The 27,653-nt window shown below is 38.9% G+C and overlaps 1 protein-coding gene across 7 annotated transcripts; it reads left to right on the forward strand.

The window, feature by feature from the left end:
• Window positions 1-1,271: 1,271 nt before the first annotated feature.
• On the forward strand, window positions 1,272-27,653 carry LOC129472903 (protein FRG1-like). Of its 7 annotated transcripts, none has more exons than XM_055262864.2 (9): window positions 1,375-1,637; window positions 3,788-3,855; window positions 16,455-16,602; window positions 17,368-17,409; window positions 19,313-19,427; window positions 21,675-21,779; window positions 25,190-25,281; window positions 26,256-26,366; window positions 27,540-27,653. In XM_055262864.2, the coding sequence occupies exons 1-9, from the start codon at window positions 1,579-1,581 to the stop codon at window positions 27,574-27,576; spliced, it is 777 nt and encodes a 258-aa protein (XP_055118839.2). In that variant the 5' UTR covers window positions 1,375-1,578; the 3' UTR covers window positions 27,577-27,653. The 7 variants fall into 7 exon arrangements, 6 of the variants coding, with proteins under 6 accessions (XP_063488928.1, XP_055118839.2, XP_063488931.1 ...); XR_010119175.1 differs by lacking the exons at window positions 1,375-1,637; window positions 27,540-27,653 and adding exons at window positions 1,936-2,583; window positions 8,066-8,157 and having other exon boundaries at window positions 16,455-16,580; window positions 17,342-17,409; window positions 25,183-25,281; window positions 26,256-26,291; XM_063632861.1 differs by lacking the exons at window positions 16,455-16,602; window positions 17,368-17,409; window positions 19,313-19,427; ... (2 more) ...; window positions 26,256-26,366; window positions 27,540-27,653 and adding exons at window positions 2,484-2,600; window positions 5,105-8,059 and having other exon boundaries at window positions 1,590-1,637.

The following is a 27,653-nucleotide window of genomic DNA, read 5'->3' on the forward strand; positions in this document are numbered from 1 at the left end:
GTACGGCTTTGTTCTTAACCTTCTGATCTCTCCACATTCATTCCCTCAGAGCATGTATCCATTTTCTTGGTGTTGACCTTCCTATCTGATTATTACTATCAAGTAACGATGTTGGTGATGAGCATAGCTAACATCTCCTAGACATTTTCCATTTAGGTTATAATAAGCACCCCATATAATTCGTACCATTTAATTCTTCAACCCTAAATGATACTATTACTAACCACATTGTAAGAGATGAGGAAACAGATTTTCATCAAAACCCTGGAAAGCCAACGTGAGAAGCCCCTGTGTGTCTCCTTTGTTAATGACTTCGGGCATCATGGCATGTGGATTGCCATGGAATGGGGATTAGGAAGCGCAGCACTGTGAAAACACCGGAAAATACTTTATGATAGTGGGTAAGGACGCTCATCTTCGCACATTGTGACGGTTTTGTTTCTGAGTCAGGTTTGAGATGGGCCAATCCTAAGTCGATGATGCCGCCAGGGATCCGGAATTTAATAAGATCTTCGTGGATGCTTGGAACCCAACTGGTCTCTGTTTTCTACTTTAGGGAAAGAGCCACAGCTTGAGTGTGGTGGTTTTGGTGTCACAAACACGATTAATAATACCCACCGCTGCAGAGGAATCACTGTGGACTACTCCTCATTTCATCCCATGCTCTTGCGATTGATGCCTCTCAATTGTTTACTGATTTCATTCAAATTCCTCAGCGATCACAGGACCCCGACTTGCCTTCTCTATCCTGCTTCCCTCACTCTGCTTTACAGGCCTGGCCTGCTTGCTGCTTCTCACACCAGCGCTGAAGGGCTCCCTCCATGCCTCTGCCCTGTTTCCTTCATCAGACAGGACTAGCTTCCTCCATGTCTGTCTGGCAAACACCTGCCCAGCTTTCAAGACCCTCCTCAGATGCTGCCTCCACCATTAGGCTTCTCCTGACCCCTGAGCCTGTAACACGCGCCACCATAACTCTCCACCTCAGCCCACATTCCCACAGCACTCGCGATGTCCGCGGCCCTCAACATGGCGCTTCATTCTATTTTAGGGTATTTCCTGCTTGCTTCCAGCACACACAGTCGCAAGAGGCACAGCCCCGAGTGACCAGCGCGCGAGTGGCCCGCGCTTCCAGCCGCGCCGCCGCAGGCCAGCGAGGGCAGCTGGAGCCGCTTCCCGCCCCGGCGGGGACCGTCGCCAGCCCGCAGCCCTAGAGGGAGGGGGTTCCACAGCGCGCCCGGAAGCCCCGCCACCGCCAGCACCGGCGCCTCCAGCGGGCTTTCCTCCCCTCGGGGAGGCGCGAATCCTTAGGGGCTCCTCGAGAGGGCGCCAGGGAGGCGCTGCGCGCGGACACCTTTCGGCCCTCTGCGGCCGCCTTAGCTCCCCGGCAGAAACCCGGAAGTGGAACTCTCAGCCATTCAGCCTTTGGGTGAAGACGGAGGCGGGTTCTGGAGAGACGTACGCTGTCTGGGAGTGTTTGCTTCGCCTCCACTTCTGTTCCTCCCCGCCCTGATGCTGCTCCGGGTCACATACTCGGCCTAAGCCGGCATCAGCCTCTCCAAGCGGAAGTCTCCCGGAGCCATGGCCGAGTACTATGTGAAGTCTACCAAGCTCGTGCTCAAGGGAACCAAGGCGAAGAGGTGGGTCCTGCAGCTCGGGCGGGAGCCTCCTCCGTTCTTTTCGGACGCACTCCACCCCCGCGAGTCCGGTGAAAGCTGTGGCGTGGAGAGCCTGCTTCGTGGCCTCCCAGGCTTCGCCCTGGCCTCTGTCTGGGCTGGATGGAGGCCGGACCGCGGTTCCTGGCGCCTGTGCAGAGAGGGGCAGCCTCCTGCGCGGACGACCCTGGAAACAGGGTAGACGGGCGGGTGACCGGTGACCCCGTACCCACGAGTTTGGGTCCCCTGAGGCATCTCTCCAGGCCTCTGCCTGGTGGGTCTGCATTAGTCTGATCTCGTAGTTCATGATAATAACTTCCTTTATTAGGGATTATTCTTTTCTCCATTGTCTCTTCCTAGAAAAATTATTGATTTTTTCTAACCTAATATGTAGAGTGAAACCAGGATGAATCACACAGTGGTTGAGGTGTATATGGGCTTTGATAGGGATATGGCCTCGAACCTGCACTCTGTCATTTACTGATTTTGTAATTTGTGGCAAGTTGGTTAATATGTCTGAACTTCCATTTACTCATTAAGAGATCAAATATCTTTGAATCTCCGTTTACACATTTATACTTTTAGACGATTTTTTTATACTTTTAGAAGATTGTGAGAATTAAATGAGAGAACATATATGCAGTAAATAAATTGAGCCAAATGTGAGGAGGAGGTCGTAGTGGTAATTTATTAGCTCTTTAGGAAAAAAATACCTGTGCACTCATATCCCCGCTTTTTTAACTGGCAGATTTGCCCGAGGTTGACCGTACATACAGATGTTGAGCATTTCCTCCTGGTCTCCGTGATAAACAGAGGTTTTGGTATTTTTAGGCGAGATGGAAAGAAAGTATCAAGGAGTGAGCTGAAGCCACTGGCCTTGAGAACCCTGTCTAGGAGTCTGGCCTCATGAAGATGCCAGAATAAATGACAGGTTTATCCTGAATAAATGTGAGATTTTTACTCTGTGAATTTCCTGTGAGGAGAGGAGAGTTATCCTCTGAAAACTTTATGATGAAAATGCAGACAAGAGTGTCTTAAGATTATCGTAATAATCATAATTAATGCTTATATAGCACTTTCAATGTGCCAAGAAATTGTTGTAGGCGTTTCACACGTTAACTTTTTTCAAATCGCTCTTGGTTTTTTCCTTTTTTTATTGAGCTGTAATTCATAATTATGAAATTCACCCTTTTGTACAGTCAGTGGCTTTTAGTATACGTTCAAGAGATTCACCACTGTCTAGTTGCTCAGCATTTTCATCATCTCAGAAGGAAACGTCCCCCTACCCATTAAGGCAGTCACATCCCATCCTCCCCCTCTGCTAGTCCTTGGCAACCACTAATCCGCTGTCTATGTGAAATCGCCTATTCTGAATATTTCTTAAGAAAGAAATCATGCAACATGTGGCCTTTTGTATCTGGCTTCTTTCTCTTATAACATTCTTGAGGTTCATCATTGTTGTAGCACTTGTTCCTTTTGTGGCTGCGTAGTATTCCATTGTATGGATGTAGCATTTTTTTCATCCATTCATCAGTTGATGAACATTTGGGTTGTTTCCCCTTTTTGGCTATTGTGACTAATGCTAATGTGAATATTCTTATGTAAGTATTTTTGTGGGCGTATGTTTTCATTTCCCTTGGGTATACATACTTAGGAGTAAAATTGCTGGGTCATGTGGTAACTCTTTAACTTTTTGAGGAACCCCATACTGTTTCCTGTAGATGCTGCACCATTTTACGTTTCCACCAGCAATGTGTGAAGGTACACATTACCTCTTAAACCTCACAATAGCCTTAAGAGTTAGGTTAAGTTATTATCCTAATTTTTTACGTGGGGAAACTGACTCACAGAGAGATTCAGTACATTTTCCAAAAATCACAGAGCTAAGAAGCGAAAGAATCAGGATTTAAAATCTGGCAGTGTGGCTCTACAATGTGCTTTGAACTCTAACATAATATGTACAAAGCCTGAAGCAACTTCTCAGTACTGTATTTAAGAGAGCATAGCAATGTAAGTCTTCCTAAATCAATAATTTATAAATGAAACAGCTTAAAAGACTTCCAAGTTTCAATCTTACGATATTTATCATACAAATTAATATACCTAAACTCATCTATATAAATTATGTGCTGTAGTAAGAAGAAAAAGAGCAAAGATAAGAGAAAAAGAGAAGAAGACGAAGAAACCCAGCTTGATATTGTTGGTGAGTCAGTTTTCAGTGCTCTCTTCTGAAAATAGTTAATGTTTCCTGAGATCTCATTGAAAATATTTTCCTAGTTAGAAATTTATGATATATTCATATTCGTCTTAAAGTGCTTAAATATTACCTACAGTTATAAATTCCATTTATTCTTTAGCACAGTAGATGCTACTGATACCTTTACTTCATTATCAGGAGAGAAAAATTATAACTCTGACTTAGTAGGCACCGTTAGACTGCTTAATAGCAGGAGATTCTGATACATAATTTTAAACTCCTAATGTAAATGTTATTCAACCAAATATATTTTACAAGTTATTTTCTTTGCACATGTATGCATTTAAATTGTAGAAGTCAGTTGTCTCTTTTTTTATTTTTTTTATTTTTTATTAATTTTTTGGCACACAAAGCAATAAATATTTTCTAAAAATACATACAAACAAAAAGATGCATATCAAACATATTAGGAAGACTGCACATGGGAAGATGGGGAATAGAAATGGAGGGTGGGAATTAAAGAAAATAAATGAGAGGGACTTTGTATGGATCAATGATAATAATTCTCTATTTGACAAAGAAGAAGGAGAAGGAAGAGGAAGAAAAAGCAAGTGGGATAAAGGATCAGAAAGGGAGGAAAATAAAAAAAATTAGAGTATGACTCCAGGGTAGACTTGTTTTGTTGTTGCTGGGTTGGTTGGTTGGTTTGTCTGTTGTATTTTTCATATGTTTTGCCATGTTGGCCAGGCTGGTCTCGAACTCCTAGCCTCAAGTCATCAACCCGCCTTGGCCTCCCAGAGTGCTGGGACTACAGGCGTGAGCCAGTACGTCCAGCCCCCACATTGCATCTGGCCTCCGTGGTAGACCTCCCAGATGGGGCGGCCGGGCAGAGGTGCTCCCCACATCCCAGATGGGGCAGCTGGGCAGAGGCGCTCCTCACTTCCCAGACAGGGCGGCCGGGCAGAGATGCTCCTCACTTCCTAGACCCTAGACGGGGTGGCGGCCCAGCAGAGGTGCTCCTCATTTCCCAGATGTGGTGGCCAGGCAGAGGTTCTCCTCACTTCCCAGACAGGGCGGCCGGGCAGAGGTGCTCCTCACATCCCACATAATGGGCGGCCAGGCAGAGGCGCTCCTCACTTCCCAGATGGGGTGGCCGGGCAGAGGGGCTCCTCAGTTCCCAGACAGGGTGGCCGGGCAGAGGCGCTCTTCACATCCCAGACGGGGCAGCTGGGCAGAGGCGCTCCTCACTTCCCAGATGGGGCGGCCAGGCAGAGACGCTCCTCACTTCTTCCCAGACTGGGTGGCCAGGCAGAGGCGCCCCTCACTTCTAACCAGGCGGGGCAGCCGGGCAGAGGTGCTCCTCATTTCCCAGACAGGGCGGCCGGGCAGAGGCGCACCTCGCTTCCCAGATGATGGGTGGCTGGGCAGAGGCGCTCCTCACTTCCCAGATGGGGCGGCCAGGCAGAGACGCTCCTCACCTCTTCCCAGACTGGGTGGCCAGGCAGAGGCACCCCTCACTTCTAACCAGGCAGGGCGGCCAGGCAGAGGCGCTCCTCACTTCTTCCCACATGGGGCGTCTGGGCAGAGGCGCTCCTCACTTACCAGATGGGGCGGCCGGGCAGAGGCGCTCCTCACATCCCAGACAATGGGCGGCCGGGCAGAGGCGCTCCTCACTTCTTCCCACATGGGGTGGCCGGGCAGAGGCGCTCCTCACATCCCAGACGATGGGTGGCCGGGCAGAGGCACTTCTCACTTCCTAAACGGGGCGGCCGGGCAGAGGCGCTCCTCAGTTCCCAGACAGGGTGGCCGGGCAGAGGCGCTCCTCACTTCCCAGATGATGGGCGGCTGGGCAGAGGCGCTCCTCACTTCCCAGATGGGGTGGCCGGGCAGAGGCACTCCTCACTTCTTCCCAGATAGGGTGGCCGGGCAGAGGCCCTCCTCACTTCCCAGACAGGGCAGCCGGGCAGAGGCACTCCTCACATCCCAGATGATGGGCAGCCGGGAAGAGGCACTCCTTACATCCCAGACTATGGGTGGCCAGGCAGAGACGCTCCCCACCTCCCAGATGGGGTGGCAGCACGAGAGAGGCTGCAATCCCAGCACCCTGGGAGGCCAAGTCAGGCGGCTGGGAGGCGGAGGCTGCAGCCAGCCAAGACCACGCCACCGCACTCCAGCCTGGGCAACACCGAGCACCGAGTGAGTGAGCCTCCATCTGCAGTCCCAGCACCTCGGGAGGCTGAGGCGGGCAGACCGCTGGAGGTCAGGAGCTGGAGACCAGCCTGGCCAACATGGCGAAACCGCGCCTCCAGTCAAAGGACAAAAACCAGGCAGGGGTGGTGGCGCGTACCTGCAATCCCAGGCAGCCCGCAGGGCAAGGCAGGAGAATGATGGGTGCCGGAGGCAGGGAGTCTGCAGTGCGCGGACTATACTCCAGCCTGGGCAACAGAGGGAAGAAAGAGGAAACAAAGAAAGAAAGGAAGAAAGAAAGAAGGAAGGAAGGAAGGAGAAAGAAAAGAAAGAAAAAAAGAAAGAAAGGAGAGAGAGAGAAAGAAAAGTCGGTTGTCTCTTAAAGGAAGTACTTCACAGGAAAAATCATTATTTTGTGAACTCTGAAATGAATGAAAATCTTAAATACAACATCAGGGTAGCCTGTAAATGATACTAGAAATAAACTGACCTAAACACACTTAACCAGCCTATTTTCCGTTTTGTTCTTTCCATACATTTTTTTTTCTCTTTTAAAACTTGGAAAGTTGCATTTTGAATCTTCATAAATTATGGTAACTTAAAAAATATATAAAATATGGAATGATATAAAGCTAATGTTCTGGAAGAATCATTGCTTTCAAAATGGCAAATCGACAATTCTAAAGTTAGGGTAGATATCTAGGGTAGATACGTAGATGTGGAATTGCTGTGTCAAGGGATAGGTGAATGTTTAACCATATAAGAAACTGCCAAAAATTTTCTAAAGTGGTTGTACCATTTTACCCTCCCACCAAGAATGAATTAGTGCTCCAGTTACATCCTTGCCAAGAGTTGATGGTGTTTTCAGTCGTTTCTCCCAGTCTGAGTTTTACCTTTTCAGTTTCTTAATGGTGGTTTTTGGATGAGCAGCTTTTTTTTTTTTTTTTTTTTTTTTGAGGCAGAGTCTTACTCTGCCTCCCAGGCTGGAGTGCAGTGGCGCGATCTCGGTTCATTGTAAGCTCCACCTCACAGGTTCATGCCATTCTCCTGCCTCAGCCTCCCGAGTAGCTGGGAGTGCAGGTGCCCGCCACCACGCCTGGCTAATTTTTTGTGTTTTTAGTAGCAACGGGGTTTCACCATGTTAGCCAGGATGGTCAGAAGCTTTTAATTTTTATAAAGCTTAGTTTATTTTTTTTTCTTTTATGGTTACTGCCTTATCTCTTTGATCTAAGAGATCCTTGCTTACCCCAAAGTCAGGAAAATATTCTACATTGTCTTTTAGAGGCATCATAGTTTTAGTTTTTGCATTAAATCTGTCATTCATCTCAAATTTTGGCATGACGTTGTGAGTTCGGTTTCAAGATTTACTTTTTTTTTTGACATCTTGATAGTTGTGCCAGCACCACTGGTGTTTCCTTTTTCCATTAATCCACTTTGGTACCTTCATAACAAATCAATTAACTTCCTATGTATGGGTCTATTTCTGGACTCTGTTCTATCGATACGTTTGTCTGATTTTCTATTGGTATATTTCTCTTGATTGCTGTAATTTCATGAAGTCTTGAGATCAGGTAGTGTGAGTCCTCCAACTTTGTACTTATTAACTATTAATTTATTAATTTCTGCAGTGAAGCTTGTTGGATTTTCTCAAGAACTGTATTGAGTCCAGATCATTTGGGAGAGAATCAACATCTTAATATCGGGCCTCAATATTTCATAATTTTCAATGTAGCAGTCTTTCATGCCTGTTTAAACATTTATTCTTAAGTATTTTATAATTTTACACTACTGTCAATAGAACCTTTGAATTTGATTTTCCAGTTGTTTGCTGTCAGTACGTAGATATGCAATTGACTTTTGTGTAGTGACTTTGTAGTCGATAAGTCTGTTTCACTTATTACTTCTAGTGGTTTGCTTATATAGAAAACTAAGAAATTTGCAATTGTGTTTCCTGTTACTATCATTTTACTTCTTTCTTTCTAATCCTTGTGTCTTGTCTTTCTTTTTATTGGTTTATTATACTGTCCAGGACTTCCACAGTGTTGAACAGAAGTCATGAGAATGGGCATAATTGCATTGTTCCCAAGGTGAGGCAGAAAGCTTTCAGTAGTCCACCATATGGTATGATGTCTGTAGGATCTGCAGAGAAAACATTTATCAAAATGAGGACATTCCTTTTAAACTTTGTTTCTTGGGAGTTTTTATTTTAGTGGTGTTTAATGCTGTCAGATGCCTCTTTCTGTATCTGTTGAGATGATTATACAGCTTTCTTCATTCTGCCAATGAATTACATTGGTTTCATTTTCAACTTTTAAAGTAACTTTATATCCCTGAGATAAACCCCACTTAGTTGTGGTGCATTGTCCTTTGGGATATTGCTAGATTTGACTTCTAGGTGTTTGTGTTTGTTTGTTTTTTTTTTAAGATTTCTATATTGGTGTTGATGGGAGATATTGGACTTTTGTATCCTTTTCTTGTAATGTCTTTATTTGATTTTGGTGTCAAGGTGATATTGCATGTCATAAAATTAGATGGAAAGTGCTGTCTCCTTTCCTATTTTTGGAAATAGCTGTGTGATATGGATATGATTTGTTCTTTACATGTTTGATAGAATTCACCAGTGAAGTCAACTGAACATAGAGGGTTTTGTTTGGTTTGGTTTTAGATTTTTTGTGGGAAAATTAAAATTTTTTAAGAAATATTTTCAGATTTTTTTGTTGTGTCAGTTTTGGTAACTTGTGTCGTTTAAGAAAATTTCATTTCATCTAAGTTGTTGGATTTATTGGCATAAAATCGTTCAGAATATTCCTTTCTTTAATATGCTTTTAATGTCCATAGAATCTAATCTGTATTGCAGTCTCTTCATATTGGTAATTTGTGTTTTTCCTGTTTTTTCCTGGATCAGTCAGTCTAGCTGGAGGTTTCTCAATTCTTTATAAGATCATTTATTTTAGATCGTTAATGATCTTTTAGTACAGGTGTATTCAATCTTTTAGCTTCCCTGGGCCACAATGGAAGGAGAAGAATTGTCTTGGGCCACACAGAAAATACACTAATGATAAGCTGATGAGCCAAAAAAAAAAAAAGCAAAAAAATCTCATAATGTTTCAAGAAAGTTTATGAATTTGTGTTGGGCTGTATTCACAGCTGGCCTGGGCCACATTCAGCTCTCAGGTTGGACAAGCCTGTTTCAGTATTACTTATTTTCTCTTTTTTTCATTTTCTATTTCATTTATTTTCAATCTTTTTTTTTCCCTCCCTTTAACTTATTTTAAGTTCACTTTGCTCTTGTTTTATAGCTTCATAAGAAGGGAGTTAGACCTCTTCATTCCACTTTAGTTTCAGTTATAGTCAACACATTTTGTTTTCATTTTCATTCCATTCAAAATATTATCTAGTTTTCCTTGTGATTTTTCTTTTTGTGGACACATAAGTTATTTAGAAGTGTATTGTTTTTAATTTCTACTACATAGAGATAGGTATGTTATTGTTGCTGATTTCTAATTCATTTATAGTATAGTTGGAGAACATACTTTCTTAGTGAATTTCCATGTACATTTGAAAAGAATGTGTGTATTCTGCGGATGTTGGTTCAGGGTTTTTTTTTTTTTTTTGGAGATGGAGTCTCGCTGTTGCCCAACAGGCTGGAGTGCAGTGGTGCGATCTCAGCTCACTGCAACCTCCACCTCCCAGGTTCAACTGAATCTCCTGCCTCAGCCTCTGGAGTAACTGGAATTACAGGCACCTGACACCACACCCAGCTAATTTTTAAAATTTTAGTAGAGACAAGCTTTCACCATGTTGGCCAAGCTGGTCTCAAACTCCTGACCTCAAGTAATCCGACCGCCTCAGAGTCCCAAACTGGTGGGATTCCAGGAGTGAGCCATGGTGCCCAGCCAGTTCAGTGTTCCTTAGATGTCTGTTAGGTCAACTGGTAGAACTTGTGACTATGCATATCTTCTGTGTCCTTACTGATTTTTTACTAATCCTACAGTGTATTGAGAATTATGTTAAAATCTCCAGCTGTAATTCTAGATCTGTCTACTTGAGCAGTTTTTGCTTAAAGTATTTTGAAGCTCTCATAAGATGTGTAGACATTTAGGATTGTTAAGTCCTCCTTATAAATTCAGTCTTTCATTTTCATAATATTTTAACCTTATTTCTGTTAAATGTCTTGATGCCTAGTTAAATTATTTGACCACCCTTTTGCTCCTGTCAAGCCTGAGCCTTTGTTCGTTTGTGCTTATTTATTAGGGTTTTGCCCATAGACTTAGACAGTGACTCTTACTCTATGAAAGGTTCATCCCCATGGGCCTCAGCCACATGTTCTTGGCATACTTGGTGAGTTCTCTCCACTCTGCTATGTCCCAAATTTGTGTGATCACTGGCATCTCCAGTCAGCCCTCAGCAGTGCCAGCCACTCTGCAGAGGCCTTGTGGAGCCTGCCTACTGCATGCACTCCCCCCAGCCCTTGGCCACAGACCTGCAGAGAACTTTTGCATACTCTTTTGAGGCCTCACCTGTGTGTAGTTCCCTCTTCTCCAGTACTTATTCTCTAAACTCCCAACATATTAGCACTGCAAGACTCTCAGCTTAGTGACATTGCCTCATTTCTGGAGGTCTCTACCTCTCTCCGTGTGGTCAAGAAACTGCCATTGGGCAGAAAACAGAAGTGTGTGTGAGATCTGCCTCCTGTATTTTCCTGTTCTCAAATATCACAGTCCTGTTCTACCTGTGTTCCAATCCCAAAAACAGTTTTCTCAAATACTGTATCCAGTTTCAGTTTTCTGGTTGGTCATGGTGGGAGGGCAAGTCCATCTTGGCTGGAAAAGGAAGTCCTTCTGCGTCTTTTTCTCTTTGTCCTTCCACCTTCTTTTGCATTGTGGATTTTCTAAACTTGCCGTATAAGTTAGCATGTGCCTATTTGTGAAGGGAAAGAAAAAAAACCTTTTAATTTTTTAAAGCTGTTCTGTTGGTTCCTCACAAAGATCTGAAGGGATTGGTAAATAGGATGAAAGAAATTCTGTCTTTCACATAGAGAAAACCAAGTGTGACATTAATAAACACGAGCATGTCTGTAAGCAAAGAGTTTCACTAAGCTCTGCTAGATTAAGAAGCAGTTGGACTTATAACATCGTAGTTTGCAAAACACATATGTTTTATTTACCCAGGAACTAAAGCTAAGTAAGCTATGGGTTAATAGAAGGTCTGTGAAGGGTACTTAGACTACAGTAAGATTGGGGAAGAAAATTCCATTTCCAAATCTAAGATATATCATTCCCTTGTGCCAAGTACATAATGAAGGTACAGATACAAGGGGGCCCTTAGCACGGAAGCACTGGGTTAGTCAGAAGGTGAGATGGGCTGTCACACAGCCTTGATGATAGAATGAGGGTGCCCTGGTGAAGGGGTGGCCTGCCCCTCCACACCTGTGGGTGCTTCTCGTTAGGTGGGATGAAAGACTTGAGAAAAGGAATAAGACACAGAGACAAAGTGTAGAGAAAGAAAAGCGGGGCATAGGGGACCAGTGCTGTGCTTACAGAGGACCCACACCGGCACCGGCCTCTGAGTTCCCTTAGTATTTATTCATAATTATCTTTACCATCACTGGTGCTGTGCTTTGAGATGTATATGCGAACATCTCCATAAACCTTTTAGCAGTATTGCTCCAGCAAGCCCCACCTTATTCCTAAAGGCGGTTTTCTCCTTACTCAGTAAATAAAGCACACAAAGGGTTTTACCTGGAGATGTTCCATCGCCCAGGGATGGGCAGGAGACAAATGTTTTTCTTTTTCTCTAGATTAAAGAGAATGGTGATGACCTTTAACCATAAGCAGCCTTTAGGCACTTGTTTAACAAAGCACATTCTGCACCGCCCAAAATCCTTTTAACCTTAAGTCACCACAGCACATGTCTCTTGCAAGGACAAGGTTGGGGGTAGGGTCACAGATTAACAGCATCTCAAATACAGAACTAAATGGAGTCTCTTATGTCTACTTCCTTCTATATAGACACAGTAACAGGCTGATCTCTCTTTCTTTTCCCCACACCCTGGTAGTATCTTATCAGCCACGACGCTGGTGCATCGGGCTTTTTCTTTTTTTTTGAGACAGGCTCTTGCTTTGTTGCTCAGGCTGGAGTGCAGTGATGTGATCATGGCTCAGTGCACCCTCGACCTTGTAGGCTCAAGCAATCCTCTCACCTCAGACTCCCGAGTAGCTGGGACCACAGGTTCCTACCACCATACCCAGCTAATTTCTTAATTTTTTTGTAGAGATAGGTGTCTCCTTTTGTTGCCTAGGCTGATTTTGAACTCCTGGGCTTAATTGATTCTCCTGCTTCCGCCTCTCAAAATGCTGGGATTACAGGCATGCCAGACATATGTAAACATTCTAAACTGTGTGAAAATATGTGAAAAGCTTTGTCATGCATTGTGAGACAACGCAGCAGGAATATTTGACCATCTGCCTAAGGTTTAAAAGGAAATAACTTTAAGCATGTGTCTAAATAGCAAGTAATATTTTGGAGCGGATTCTCTTAAATTCAGCTTGGGCATCTGCAGCATATACACAGCTTGAGCTGTAACCTGACATAGAAACAGGCAACTTCGGTGCCCGTGTTCTTAGGATCCACTGCTTTTTCACAGCTAAAACCCCAGAGTGGCACCGTTAAGTATTACGTTATGTTACTTTAGTCGTTAAACATATAAGCATACCTCCAAAGGCTGAATGGAGGCCACTTGCAGAAAATAGGCAGAATGCTCACATTTAATTCTTGATGATACTATATTTAGCTTTCTTATTCTTTGAAATCTCATTGAGAAAAAATACTGGCATCTGCCCAAAGTAATTTCTTTTTCAGTTGACAATATTATAAGTAATGTTATTGTATCATTTCCCTACTTGGACAGAGTGTGAAAATTTTGAGGAGCTTGTCTGCCAGAAATTTCTTCTTCATTTGCAAAACATTAATGAGATATTATATGTAAATGATTTTATTTAATATTAAGTGTACTTGGTCAATGTGGCATAGAACATACAAAATAAATCTAATTTAAAATCATTAACTATTACATTTATAAGAAAGACTTGCTAATTATAACACTGTTGATAATGATTCTGAATAAAGCATTATTTATTTTCCTGAAAACGATTGTAGCTATAACTCAATCATCTAAATTGCCATTAGTTTTATTGCTTTTTAATTGTCTTTAGCTGAAATTTTAATTTTGATTTTCTATTTCTCCATTGGTTTTGTTTGTGTGTGGAAGTAAAATATACAGAATATAGAATTTGCCAGTTTTTCTATTTTTAAGTGTACGCCTCAGTGGCATTGAAATACATGCACCATTTTACCTTCCCACCAGCATTGCACAGGGTTTCAGTTTCTACACATCCTGCCCAACATTTGTTTTTCTGGTTTTCTTGGTTTCTGTTTTTTGTTTGTTTGTTTGTTTTGATAATAGCTATTCTAATGGGTGTGAAGTGGTATTGCATTTTGGTTTGGATTTACATTTCCCTAGTGACTAGTGATGTTGAGCGTCTTTTCAAGTGCTTATTGGCCATTTGTACATCATTGGAGCAATGTTCGTGTACGTCCTTTGCCCAGTTTTGAATTGTGGTATTTGTCTTTTTGGAGTTCTCTATATAGTCTGGATATTAATTCCTTATAATGTATGTAGTTTACAAATATTTTCTCCATTCTCTGTGTTGCCTTTTACTCTGTTGACGGCAGTCCTTGATGCACAAAAGTTTTTAATTCTGATGAAGTCCGGTTTGTCTATGTTTTCTTTTGTTGCCTGTGCCTTTGATGTTCTATACAAGAAATCATTGCCCAATTCATAGTCATGAAGCTTTTCCCATTTTCTTCTAAAAGTTTTCTAACTTTAGCTCTTACATTTACGTCTTTGGTCTATTTTAAGTTACTTTTTGTATTTGGTGTTAGGTAAGGGTCCAACCTCATTTTAGCTAAAATTTTATGTATTTTAAAATTTATTATAGAAATCATGAAATGTTTAGTTGAATAGAAAATTTTGTGCCGTGGAATTAACTGAATCTTTAAAACCTTTTTATTATGGAAATATCCAAACTATTCCATACATAGAAGAATATAATGAGTCTCCCATGTGCCCAGGCCCCAACATTAATTATCAATATTTTGCCAATCTCGTTTGATTTACACACACACCCACACGCACATTTTTTCCTCGAAAATTTTAAGTAAAATCACAGATACTATGTCATTTTACCCATAAGTACATAAATGTACATTTCTTAATGTGGTATGTCTTTCTGTCATCACCTGTTTCCTTCTTTATTTTTATACATTATACTATGTCATTATCAAACCTCGTAAAATTAACAAGAATTCCTTAATATGTCGTATCCAGTTAATGATTGACTCATTTCTACTCGAGCTAAAGTACAATTTAGAAGGAGGTTTGAGGACATTTTGTAACATTAAGATATAAACTTTTATAACAACTGCTTAAATAATTGTTCCTAGAATCTAACATTTCTATTGGCAAATTGGAAATTAGTATACATAGACATAGATTCTGCTCATTTTACTTTCAATCTAAAATCATAGTTAAGATTACTGGCCAGGTGCGGTGGCTCACACCTGTAATCCCAGCACTTAGGGAGGCAGAGGCAGGTGGATCATGAAGTCAAGAGTTTGAGACCAGCCTGGCCAATGTGGTGAAACTCCGTCTCTACTAAAAATACAAAAAAAATTATTCAGGCGTGGTGGCAGGCGTCTGTAACCCCAGCCACTTGGGAAGCTGAGGCAGAGAATTGTTTGAACCCGGGAGACGGAGGTCGCAGTGAGCCGAGATCGCATCACTGCACTCCAGCCTGGGTGACAGAGCGAGTCTCTGTCTCAAAAAAGAAAAAAAGATTGCTACACTAGAAAGTCTTCCTGTAGAGGCATTTTATTTTATTTTATTTTTTATTTTTTTTATTATACTTTAGGTTTTAGGGTACATGTACACAATGTGTAGGTTTGTTACATACGTATCCATGTGCCATGTTGATTTCCTGCACCCATTAACTCGTCATCCAGCATTAGGTATATCTCCTAATGCTGTCCCTCCCCCCTCCCCCAACCCCACAACAGTCCCCGGAGTGTGATGTTCCCCTTCCTGTGTCCATGAGTTCTCATTGTTCAGTTCCCACCTATGAGTGAGAACATGCGGTGTTTGGTTTTTTGTCCTTGCGATAGTTTACTGAGAATGATGTTTTCCAGTTTCATCCATGTCCCTACAAAGGACATGAACTCATAATTTTTTATGGCTGCATAGTATTCCATGGTGTATATATGCCACATTTTCTTAATCCAGTCTATCGTTGTTGGACATTTGGGTTGGTTCCAACTCTTTGCTATTGTGAATAGTGCCGCAATAAACATACGTGTGCATGTGTCTTTATAACAGCATGATTTATAGGACATGAACAGACACTTCTCAAAAGAAGACATTTATGCAGCCAAAAAACACATGAAGAAATGCTCCTCATCACTGGCCATCAGAGAAATGCAAATCAAAACCACAGTGAGATACCATCTCACACCAGTTAGAATGGCCATCATTAAAAAATCAGGAAACAACAGGTGCTGGAGAGGATGTGGAGAAATAGGAACACTTTTACACTGTTGGTGGGACTGTAAGCTAGTTCAACCATTGTGGAAGTCAGTGTGGCGATTCCTCAGGGATCCAGAACTAGAAATACCATTTGACCCAGCCATGCCATTACTGGGTATATACCCAAAGGACTATAAATCATGCTGTTATTAAGAGGCATTTTTAAGAAACATTATGATAGGCATTGCCTCTGGAAAGCAGGCATGAATTAGATGGCTGGGGTCCATCATGAGAGAGACCGTTCTCTATATATCACTTTATACCTTCACATGTTGCCTTTTGTTTTGTTTTGGTCCTTTTTTGAGACAGGACCTTGCTGTGTCACTCAAGCTAGAGTGCAGTGGCATGATCATAGCTCACTATAACCTTGAACTCCTGGGCTCAAGTGATCCTCTTTACCACCTCCCCGAGTAGCTGGGATTACAGGCATGCACCCCCATGCCTGGCTGTGTGTTGCTATTTTGTGTTTTAAAAACCTAATCCTGACTGTGCTGGTAGTCGCATGAATCTGTGCACATACATGCAAACAAGTACATGTAAAACTGGTGAAATCTGAATAAGCTTCATGGATTATATCAATGTCAGTTTCCTGATTCTAACAGTGTATGATACTTATGCAAGATGTCATCACTGAGCCAAAGCGAGTAAAGAATATGTGAAATCTTTGTATTACTTCTTACAACTGCAAAATGGAAAGTTTTTAAAACTAAGTTATAATAACAAAGAACTCTGTGTCAAAACTAAATTATAAAGTTGAAATATCAATTTTATTTTTTAGGAATCTGGTGGACAGTAAAAAACCTTGGTGAAATTTCGGGAACCATAGCCATTGAAATGGATGAGGGAACCTATATACATGCACTCGACAATGGTCTTTTTACCCTGGGGGCTCCACACAAAGAAGGTTTGTGTCTGGAAGGGAAGAGGCTGCCACAAGTTTAGATTTTAGGACATTCATTCACTTAGGCCAAACTCTAACTAGTCTCAAACATTTTCCAAAGGAATGGAAGCATTGCATTTGACTCTTCCTTTTTTTTTAATTCCTTAATATTCACCAGCCATTGGCAAGTCCCTCTTTCTAATATAAGCATTTGAAAACATTCCGTATAGTTCCAGAAGAGTATCTCTGGAAATCAAAACAACACGAATAATTAAAATAGTAAGTGGAAAGAAAAAAAAAACCTATTTGAGTCAAAAATGTTTGAATTTCTTTTTTATTCAGACCTATTACCAAAACTAACCTGGGTGCATTTAACAATTTGAAGTTTCCTCATTTTCTTTAGCCCATTAGAGGAAGCACTAATGAGATACGAAGTAATTAGAAGATAAAAAGCAGCATCGTTTCGTTAGCAAGGCCATCCCTTGAATAAATGAAAGCATTTAGCTTTTTAAATAAGTGCTTATTTATGACTGTATTTTAAAACATAAAGAGAAGCTATCTCAAAAATTACTATATAAGCATTATATCACCCTGTCTTACTCAGTATATAAAATTAGCACTGTAGTTAAAAGAAGGTAAAATAGATCTTGATTCCAAAGATACAGTATTACAGTGACATCAGTATATCTGAATATTCTTACATTTAATTGCAGAAGAAAATAGCCACATTTTTTAAAGCAAAATAATCTCTTTATATTTATAGCAAATGTCAATTTTATTTTCAGATGTTTTTTCTCCAATAGTTGATGAGTCCTCCAGAGCAGTTTACCGCTGGCAAATTATCTGATTCCAGGTGAGCTTATGTTGTAATGTAATTAGTAACCAGTTATTTTAAAAATTGTATTCATTTAAAATTTTAGTATCTGTCTTACTTAAGCCCACAGGGTAATTTTGATATAATAAATGAAATATCTTTTTTGAAAAGTAAATTTTGTGATCACTTTTAGTGGATTTCCTGTCAATATATAATGCTAGGCTGGAAAAAAGATATGTAAGTTAAAAAATGAAGATTAATAATTTCACACACCAAATAAGATAGATTAAAAAATCAAATAGTACAAAACTTGGTTCACTGTTGCTATGATATTTAAACTCACTGTTTGGAAGTCTAAAGACAAACAGAAAGACTAAAAAAAGGAATATTGTTGAAACCAGCAGAGAATGTTAACAGCATCGTAACGACCAAAAGAATATTTTTACTCACTATTTTTACAGTCATTTTATAAAGTAACCTTTTTTATTCTCACCTTGTGCAGAAGTATAGAATGATTCTTTGGGAAAAAGATACCGAAAGTGAATTTACATATTTTAGTAATTGCTTACATCAACATGATAATGATTTCTGTTATATAATCATTAACATATAAAGGAGTAAAAGTCAATTCTGGCATCCCAGGGGATTCTCAGTAAGGTAAAAGATTAGAAATCATAATTTTAAAAAATCACATTTAGATGATTATTTCTGTACTTTCTTTGAAAGTCTGATAAGTATGGTGAAAGACAAAGAATAAAAGCAGAGGAAGAAAAAATTCAGTAGTTTTAAACTGCTTTACAATTATAAACAAAAAAGGATTATAAAGAAAATTAACTGACAAATGAGGAAAATATTTGCAACAATCTTAATAGGCAGTGAGTTCTTACTCTTCATGTGTATCTTGTATAGAATTCATAGCACTGAAGACCCCAGTAGAAAAATTGTGAACAGTCAGATCTTAATAGAAAAATGGACAAGGGACATTATCAGATAATCTAAAAACTAAAAAGGAAAGGAAAAGAAAAACAATTGTTATTCTAGTTAACTGCTAAAATGCAAATTAATAGGATACTTTTTTTTCCATATCAGGTTTTCAAGTATTTTTTTAGAGTCATAATGTTTAAAAAAAAATCCATGATACAAAACATACTCTGTTAATTTGAGGTAAGAATGTAAATGGACGCAGCATTTTCTGGAAAACAGTTTGACGACATAAGAACTTTACAGTTTATACCCTTTGATCCAATTATTTCTAGGAATTTTCTCTAAGGATAAATCAGTTTTATGTACAGAATAGATGTAAATAGAACTATTTATGATAAGAGAAAAAGTAAGTTTTAGTAATTTATTATTGAACTTTAACGAAGTATACTTGAAGAATTATGAATTTTGAAAATATGTGTTATGTAATATATAAGGTACAATGTTTATATTAAAAGAGCAAAATATAAAACTAAATTTAAAACTTCACTGTCCAATATGGCAACAACTAGTCACAGGTAGCTTTTTTTTTTTTGAAGGCACAGAGTCTCACTCTGTCACCCAGGCTGGAGGGCAATGGTGTGATCATAGTTTGCTATAACCACAAATTTCTGGGCTCAAGCAATCCTGCATCAGCCTCCCAAGTAGCTGGTATTACATGCTCACACCACCATGCCCAGCTAATTTTTTAAATTTTTTTGTAGAGATGGGGTCTCACTATGTTGTCCAGGCTGATCTTGAATTTCTTGCCTCAAGCAATTCTCCCACTGGCTTCCCAAAGCACAGAGATTACAGGAGTGAGTCACCACTCAGCCACGTACATCTTTTGAACACTTGGAATATGTCCAGTCTGAAATTTTAAGATATGTACACAACCACACACATACACATGTCCTGTTTTGATGTTCTATAATTAATTTTCCCTCAGTTTTTAACTTTTATCTATCTTATTAATGTACAGAATCGCCCTGAAATCTGGCTATGGACAATATCTTGGTATAAATTCAGATGAACTTGTTGTTGGACGTTCAGATGCAATTGGACCAAGAGAACAGTGGGAACCAGTCTTTCAAAATGTAAGTGCTGTTATTGTTTATAAAAGCTTCCTGTCATTTTAACAGAAAGTCTGTAACAATCATAATATATTTAAAAAGTAGGATGCAATACTATAATACATTAAATTGGAATAAATCAATAAGAACATAGAGCCTTAAAGAGATCTCAAAATAGAGTGCAACAAAAATAGCATTAGTACTTTTGCCCACAATTATTTCTGTGTACCCTTATTGCCTAGATATGGATCTCATTTCCATTAAAGAACCTGTCAATTTTAGGTCTCAGAGTAGGAAAACAGAATATTTCCTAAGTATCTTCTTTGTAGCAGAAATCATGGATGCTTTCAGAAACATTAGAGACTGTCAGCGAACAGTGGAGCTAGCTAAGACCAAGTTGTGACAATTTGTGCGTAAAATAAATAATAATAGTTCATTGAAGTAAATTATCTCTAAAAGACTTTCAGTTCATAAGCTTAAAATAGTGTACGAAAAGATAGTTTTAATACAAGAAGAAAAAAGATACATACTAATTCTTAATTTTAGTAAGTAGACAGTTGTAGTATGTGGATGTTTTGTTAAATCCTTGTTGATACAGAATACATAATTTCCTTTTTCTGTTTGTGTGAGAAGTAAAGATTGAACAAAAATATGTGAGTGTAAACAGTTTTTAAAAAGTAGATAACTATAACAAAAACAGTAAAGACTAGTGGGCACCACGCAGAACAAATAGAAGATAAGCTCAGCCTTTGAGTAGCAGCTTTGGTAGTATACAATAATGAACTGAAAATACTAACTCAGCGATGTTTTCTAAGATGACAGATTAAACAAACATCCCACCAGAAAGAGGTAATCACTTAGACTGATTTCCTCATCCCCTACGATAAAATCTTACAGTGACTTGAAAACTATTTTGACCCAATCCATTGAGAAATGCATTTTTACATTGCAGCCCAGCACACATACATGTATAACTGAAGCAAGAGTGGTACTTAACAATACTTACTTATCCATGTGTTATGCACCTTGATATTTCTTATTCTCTTTTACCCCTTCCTCTGTGTATCTGTGTATATTCCTTTCCCCCCTCACCCACCCAATACCATTCAGGAAACACTACATTGATTTCATTACCTGCTAATCTGTTGCAACCCCTTTGAGATGATCGTACTAGTTATGATGAGATACTTCTAATAAAAGTTACACCAGTAGAAAAATGCCAGTATTTCATAAGGCCAGGATGATGACTTACATAGTACTAATAATACAACACTTTAGGAAAGTTCATTTCATTTTATTTTTAGGAAGGACACTAAGTTTCAAAAATTTTAAATTTAAATGAAAGAGGGTCTTAAAACTGTATTGCAAAAAGGACTCAGCTGAATAATCTGTGGCACAAGTTTAAATCGCCTTGGACCACACCGCCATGTTCCAGTGCTCACTAGGAGCCATCCAGATGAGAGACCACCCAGCCATTGTGACTTGACTAAGAAATTAAATCCATGTTATCAGCACGTTTTTAACTGGATGTGATATAAAGTTAACATATTTTGTAATCATTGTATTTGTAAATATTTTGTCTAAGTGTTATGGTATTCCAAGTTTTCCAAAAAAATCAACCAAATACAAGTTATAAATAAACATTATATTTGTTAAGGGAGTTAAGCTAACCAAATTTATAACCCAGATATAGACAAACAAGAAAATCAGTTTTTAAAGTTTTGTTTAATAGAAAGCAGTGTAATACATCAAACATTAAGCAACTAAAAAAGTATGTGAATATTTATTTTCACACACAAAAGTCCCTGAGACATTGATTCTTAAATTTGAAACACCAAAGGATTGTATATACCTTTTCGTGTTTTCTAATTGTGAAGAAAATAAATTTTACTTAAAATGCTAATATTTGAATAAAGTATGAATTCATGATTATGTTCTTGTCTTTAAAGTTAATTTCTCAAACTGAACTAAATCAGTTTTATCTGCAGTAGATCTTTTAGAAAGGAAGAAATCTTACCTTATCTAATTAGAATTTAGTCCTACTAGGAAGATACACTACAAATGTTTATTGTGGTAATCTTTGAATAGTAAAATGAAAGGTGATTTTGGTTTCCTTTTCTATATGTTCTTGTATTATGTTTTTCAGGTTTTTCTCTAAGTTATTTTCTGTGATTTTTAAATCAGGGAGGAAAAGTTAATTCAGTCTAAACACTTAATATTTCTTCTACAAGAAGTATCCTCATGGCTATTTTGTTATTTTGTTTCACTTAGGGGAAAATGGCTTTGTTGGCCTCAAATAGCTGCTTTATTAGATGCAGTGAAGCAGGGGACATAGAAGCAAAAAGTGAAACAGCAGGAGAAGAAGAAATGATCAAGGTAACTCAAGGTAACGATGACATTTTATACCAATGACTACATTCACACATGCGATGTGACTGTATCTCTTTAAAATGTTAAGTCATCATTTACTGACACTTTAAAGATTTAGTTAATAGCTTTTTATAATGTGGTGTTCCAAATAGACTCATTTTTAATTATAAATCCTATAGTTGATGGCTCGTTTATACAATGTGGTAGAGAAATGAGTGCATCTAGGAGCTACCTTGCCATTATCTCCATGGATTAGTATCTTTTTCTGGTAGTTCCACATGCTGTTTTAGGCTTTCATGTTCTTGTTTTCTTGCTTGTATTTTAAAGTCTAATTTTTAAAATAGATAACATGTACACGTGGTCTAATATTTTCAAATAAAAGCATGTGAAGACATATGCCTGCCATGCGTCTTACTTACCTGTGTCCTAGCTCCTGTTCCTCTTTCCCTTTGTTTTGTTTTTTTATAGCCTCCTAAAATTTCTTTATAAACATATGAATATATTTATAATTTTCAACTGTTTTACACTAAAGTTAGCCTCCTCTATATTCTTCTCGACTTTGATTTTTTTTTCCTTAAAATTGTATCTTGGAGAGTTTTCTACTATTAATTTGAATGTAGAAAGTTTTCTCTTTTTCTTACTTTTCCTCTCTTTCTCTTTTTTAACAACCACATAATATTCCATTTTAGGGATATACCTTTATTTAGTCTCTTATAGATGGAAATTTAGGCTGTTTCCAGTCTTTTGCTCTTATAAACAGTGCTGCAGTACATAACATTGAATATGAATCAATTGTAGATGTGCAGGTGGACTTGAAGATAAATTTCCAGAAGCAGAATTACCAGGTCAGGAGTATACACATTTGTATTTATGTAATGCTTGAGCTTCTGTGATGATAATCACTCTATGAAACATAAAAAATCAGAACTTCTGGGGCCGTAGCCCTTACATTTTAAAAACATTTTTATTAATAGTACCCGTCTTCTTTGCATTAGGAGAAACATGAATCACATAAAACATTTTTTTTATTTTTAAAATTTGCATCACTAAGCTGGAAATAAAAATTCCTTATTCCAGGCTAAATTCCCTCATCCATAGTCAGACGTGTTATCCATTGCACCAGTGGCCTGTGCCCTCCCTAATCCTACTCTTTGTTTTACGTCATTATAAAAGTTACACAGACGTCTTCATATCAAGGTGAAATTCTAAATAATACTGTTAATATAACCTAGATAAATCAGGTAGTTAACTGGAATTTGATGAAAACATTTAAGGCTTAATTTTTTAGACTCACAAAAGCCACTGATCTTTAATGATAAACATATACGACGATGTGTCTAAAGAATAACTCCCCTATTCTTGACACATGGCTTTTTCTGTGTCTTGGCATTCCATCCCAGAACTGAGCAAAGGCACTGATCTTTAATGATAAACATATACCAGGATGTGTCTAAAGAATAACTCCCCACTTCTTGACACATGGTTTTTCTGTTTCTTGGCATTCCGTCCCAGTACTGAGCATCCCAAACCTTGCTTTGTTTGTCTCTGTTGGGAATCACACGTTGCATCCAGTCTGACCCAGATTTGCTCTGTAAGGCATTGTGGGGGCCAGAATGGAAGGCTCTAAGAGAGGGTGCAAGTGCCTTTTCTAAAATGTCCTTCGTTCTTATAATTAGAGCATAAAAATTTGTGTTACACTTTTCTCTACCAGTGTAATTTAAAAGCATCTATCAAATCTCTATGTCCTTCATGTTAGATTTCCAGTCATATGTTTGATTTTCTTTTAGAATAGTCTTGATTTCAGATAATTTCAAATCTAAAGCTCAAACAATTTCAATCTAAAATGTAGGTATTTTCTTGGAGAAGTGAAATGTTATATTTTTTCATTGCATGCATCCGGCACATGCGTTGTAATCTTGAATTTCCATAATGCTCCTGTGAGGTGGATGTGAGCTCAGCCTTACAGACAGGAAGACAGCCTCTGACCCTCCTTACAGCCTCGTGGTTTTTGTCATTCAGTTCATGGAAATCACGGTGATTTCATGGTGTGGTAAAACAGGATGTGTACCCAGGCCCAGCTGACTCCAGAGGCCACTCTGAGTATTTCATAGCACAATTGCTTCTCCAGAAACAGGTCACTGGGGAAATGCAGATGGGTTTGTGACTTACATTTAATTTTATTTATTTATATTTTATTGTATCATGTTTAAATTATTTTTCAGCTGGATATCGTCACAAAAGTGTTATTGAAGGCAACAATTACAAATATATGTGCAGTGCTTTGCACTTATACAAAGATACAAAGATACACAATGATTGCATTTTTCACTAAAGCAATTTTCAGACGAAATACAAACTTTTCTGGGTCTCTTTGGTTAGTCAAGTACTTGGAAGCTCTGAATAGTGATTATTTAGGACTCTTCTCGTACCATTTAATTGCAGGCTCTTCTAATCTCTGTCAGCCCTTCACCTTTATGACCTTGCCTTATCTACCAGAACACAGATCCCTCTTACTAAAGGTAGCATTGTGTTACAGGCCCTAGCAGGGAATGTTTTCACGTCTGGGACCCCTCTAATCAAAACTGTCACAAAGATGTCATTGGCACAAACACGTTATTTGTCATCACTTTCTAAGCAGCCCTGGAACTGGACTCTGGCCACAGAGCTCCCTTAGGAGACATGAGTCCTTACCATTGCCAATTGCCTGTTCTGTGGGTGATCCTAATTGTTGAATGCAGATCAATTAACTTATAACATGTGATAGTAAACATCTATTCAAACTTAGGAGGATATAAGAAGCTAGTAAAAGAGGTGGGTTCCAATTAATTAAAAACAAGTTGTTTACAGGAGGCTGAGGCAGGAGAATGGCGTGAACCCCGGGGGGCAGAGCCTGCAGTGAGCCGAGATTGCGCCACTGCACTGCAGCCTGGGTGAAAGAGCGAGACTCCATCTCAAAAAAAAAAAAAAAAAAGTTGTTTAACGTTGAAAGTTTTAATGCTTTGGTAATAATCTGTGCAATGTAAAAAGCTATTAAGCTTTCAATCTGATCAAATGAACACTTGTCTAATAGGGATAATTTGATCCTAGTGTATTCACTTGGAGGACAACATTAAATTACTTAATGATTGCTTTATTTCCTAGCAGGATCTGATGTGTAAAATGTTTCTGAAATAATTTTGTCTGCAGTGTTTCTGACACAAGGGCTGCGGAGGAAGCATGTGATGGCACTTACTCATATAGATTATATGTATGAAGTAAAAACACATAGCCAGAACCTGTCTTTTTCTGAATATAGTGGCTCAGTTAATTTTTTCTTCTGCATAAGAAATCATCTCGAATGTTCTTATGTGATACGTAAAGTGGGGAAGGTGGAAGATAAATATATAACCCATTGGATTCTCTTTTCCAGTATCTAGATTAGATCCTGTGCTGAAAGAGAAATGAAGAAAAAAGATGACATTCCAGAAGAAGACAAAGGAAATGTAAAACAATGTGAAATCAATTATGTGTATGTATGCTTTTCCTTTTAGACCTACAGATTTGGCAGTGAAGTGCTTCTCAAAGTGCTTTCAAAATAAATTACCTAATTAGCTGGGGATGGTGCGTGCCTGTAGGCCCAGCTACTTGGGAGGCTGAGACAGGAGGATTGTTTGAGCCCAGGAGTCAAGGCTGCAGTGAGCCCTGATCACCACTGCATTCCAGCCTGGGTGACAGAACAAGACCCTGTCTGAAAAAATGAAAACTGATAGACAAGAAGAGGCAACACAATGTAGCCTCTAGGACAGAGCACTGAGCTAAATGCTTTTCTTTTCTTGAGGGTTCAGTTTTCCTAATCATCCTACCAGCTCCCAAAACTAGTCACTCGGGTTAGTCAATCTTTTCATTCATAGAATGGGCGTGATGCCAGTCAAAGGCTGTGCTATGGCCAGGACACAGGGGACTCCAGCCAGCATGCCCTAATAGAAGTGGAGCCTTGTGCTACCCAGTCAATGAGTGGCCCTCCTCTTGAGAGGTCATGAAGGTCATCTTTGTTGTTCAAAAGCTCCAACTTATTGAAAAAAGTACAGTTAGACTTTTTTTTTCTTCCCCAAGATGGAGTCTCGCTCTGTCCCCCAGACTGGAGTGCAGTGCCACGATCTCAGCTCATCACAACCTCTGCCTCCCAGGTTCATGTGATTCTCCTGCCTCAGCCTCCCGAGTAGCTGGGACTACAGGCGCACGCCACTACGCTCGGCTAATTTTTGTATTTTTAGTAGAGACGGGGTTTCACCATGTTGGCCAGGCTGTTCTCGAACTCCTGACTTCGAGTGATCCGCCTACCTTGGCCTCCCAAAGTGCTGGGATTGCAGGTGTGAGCCACTGCACCTGGCCTACAATTAGACTTTTATAATAAGTTAAAATAATTTACAGTATTTATAAATTTAATAGTAAATATGTATAATCAGTTTGAGGTATTTTTCAATGAAGACATTTTCTTTGCAGAAAGAAATTTCAGAGCTTCCAAGACCACAAACTTAAAATAAGTAAAGAAGACAGTAAAATTCTTAAAAAAGCTCAGGAAGATGGATTTTTGCATGAGACGCTTCTGGACAGGTAGTTATTTATTTATTTATTTTCACTACTTTCAGTAGCCAATAGAAATGGCATGTAGAAAACCTGTATTCTCTTAAATTACTGTAGCTTTCACATTTTTGTCTTTATTTCTAATTTATGAGTGTGGCAATATTACCTAGAGAGGCCATCATGAGTTTGGGAAAAGACTGTCAAGAAACAATATCTAAAAATTATAACCGATTCTAAGTATATACTTTAAGAAATTCAGGATTGACTGTATCTACTTCATAAATTTGTCATTATCTTTTTATAACTATTAGAACTAGAGTTAGAAAGAGGCAGTTTGACTAATATAAAAATTATTTGGATTCTGTTAGAGTGGTTCAGGTTCCTTAAAATAAGCATAGATCAACTAAAAAACTAAGTATAAAAGCTAAACAAGTGAAATTGAAGCAGTTTTAATATTTTGAAGAGTGCAGGATGTTTATCATAGCACATTATTAATATTTATTACTCTTCCTATGTAGATAAGTAAGGTCCTAGATTTGCAACATAGAAAAACAGGTAGAGACGTTTAGCTATGAGTGTACAAGTATAAATCAATTAAGTGCCAGATTTTGATAATCACCAGCTGCTCATTCAAGTCCTATGTTGCGAAGTTACTCTTACCCTTTTTTTACATTACTTGATAAAGGCAATGTTTAATTACATATTTCCTACTAACTAGCTGGTAGAGTTCATACCTAAAGTCAGTAAATAATGTTAAGAATTTTTTCCAGCTGAGCAAATGAATATGTATCTAGTTGTAAGAAATCAAGAAAAGGATATAAAATATAAATCAGGATGTGGACTCTAAAACGGAATAAGCTCTATGTCCTGTAACTTTTATCACTTTTAATAATACAGCATTCTCACCCTGTTAAATGGAAAGTTAAAGCACCCCTAAATTCCGGAGTAATTAAAATTGCTATTTGGATTGAAAAAGCCCTTAGGCAACATTTATTGAATATTAGGAAATAACTTTTATAAGATTAGAATCCATTTTTTATAGAAACCAAATTTAAAAGTATACATATTTTAGTATAAGTGTTGTGGTGATATAATAACCAAAATTGAACACACAGTTTTAAAGCTTTTTATATTTAGTAGCAGTTTAATATATATGGCATGTTTTACATAGATTAGTTTTACTATTTTTCTTTGTTTAAACAGGAGAACCAAATTGAAAGCCGACAGATACTGCAAGTGACTGGGATTTTTGTTTCTGCCTTATCTTTTTGTGTTTTTTTTTCTGAATAAAATATTCAGAGGAAATGCTTTTACAGA

Source organism: Symphalangus syndactylus, chromosome 23 (assembly GCF_028878055.3).
Source record: "Symphalangus syndactylus isolate Jambi chromosome 23, NHGRI_mSymSyn1-v2.1_pri, whole genome shotgun sequence".
NCBI classification, from domain to species: Eukaryota; Metazoa; Chordata; class Mammalia; order Primates; family Hylobatidae; genus Symphalangus; species Symphalangus syndactylus.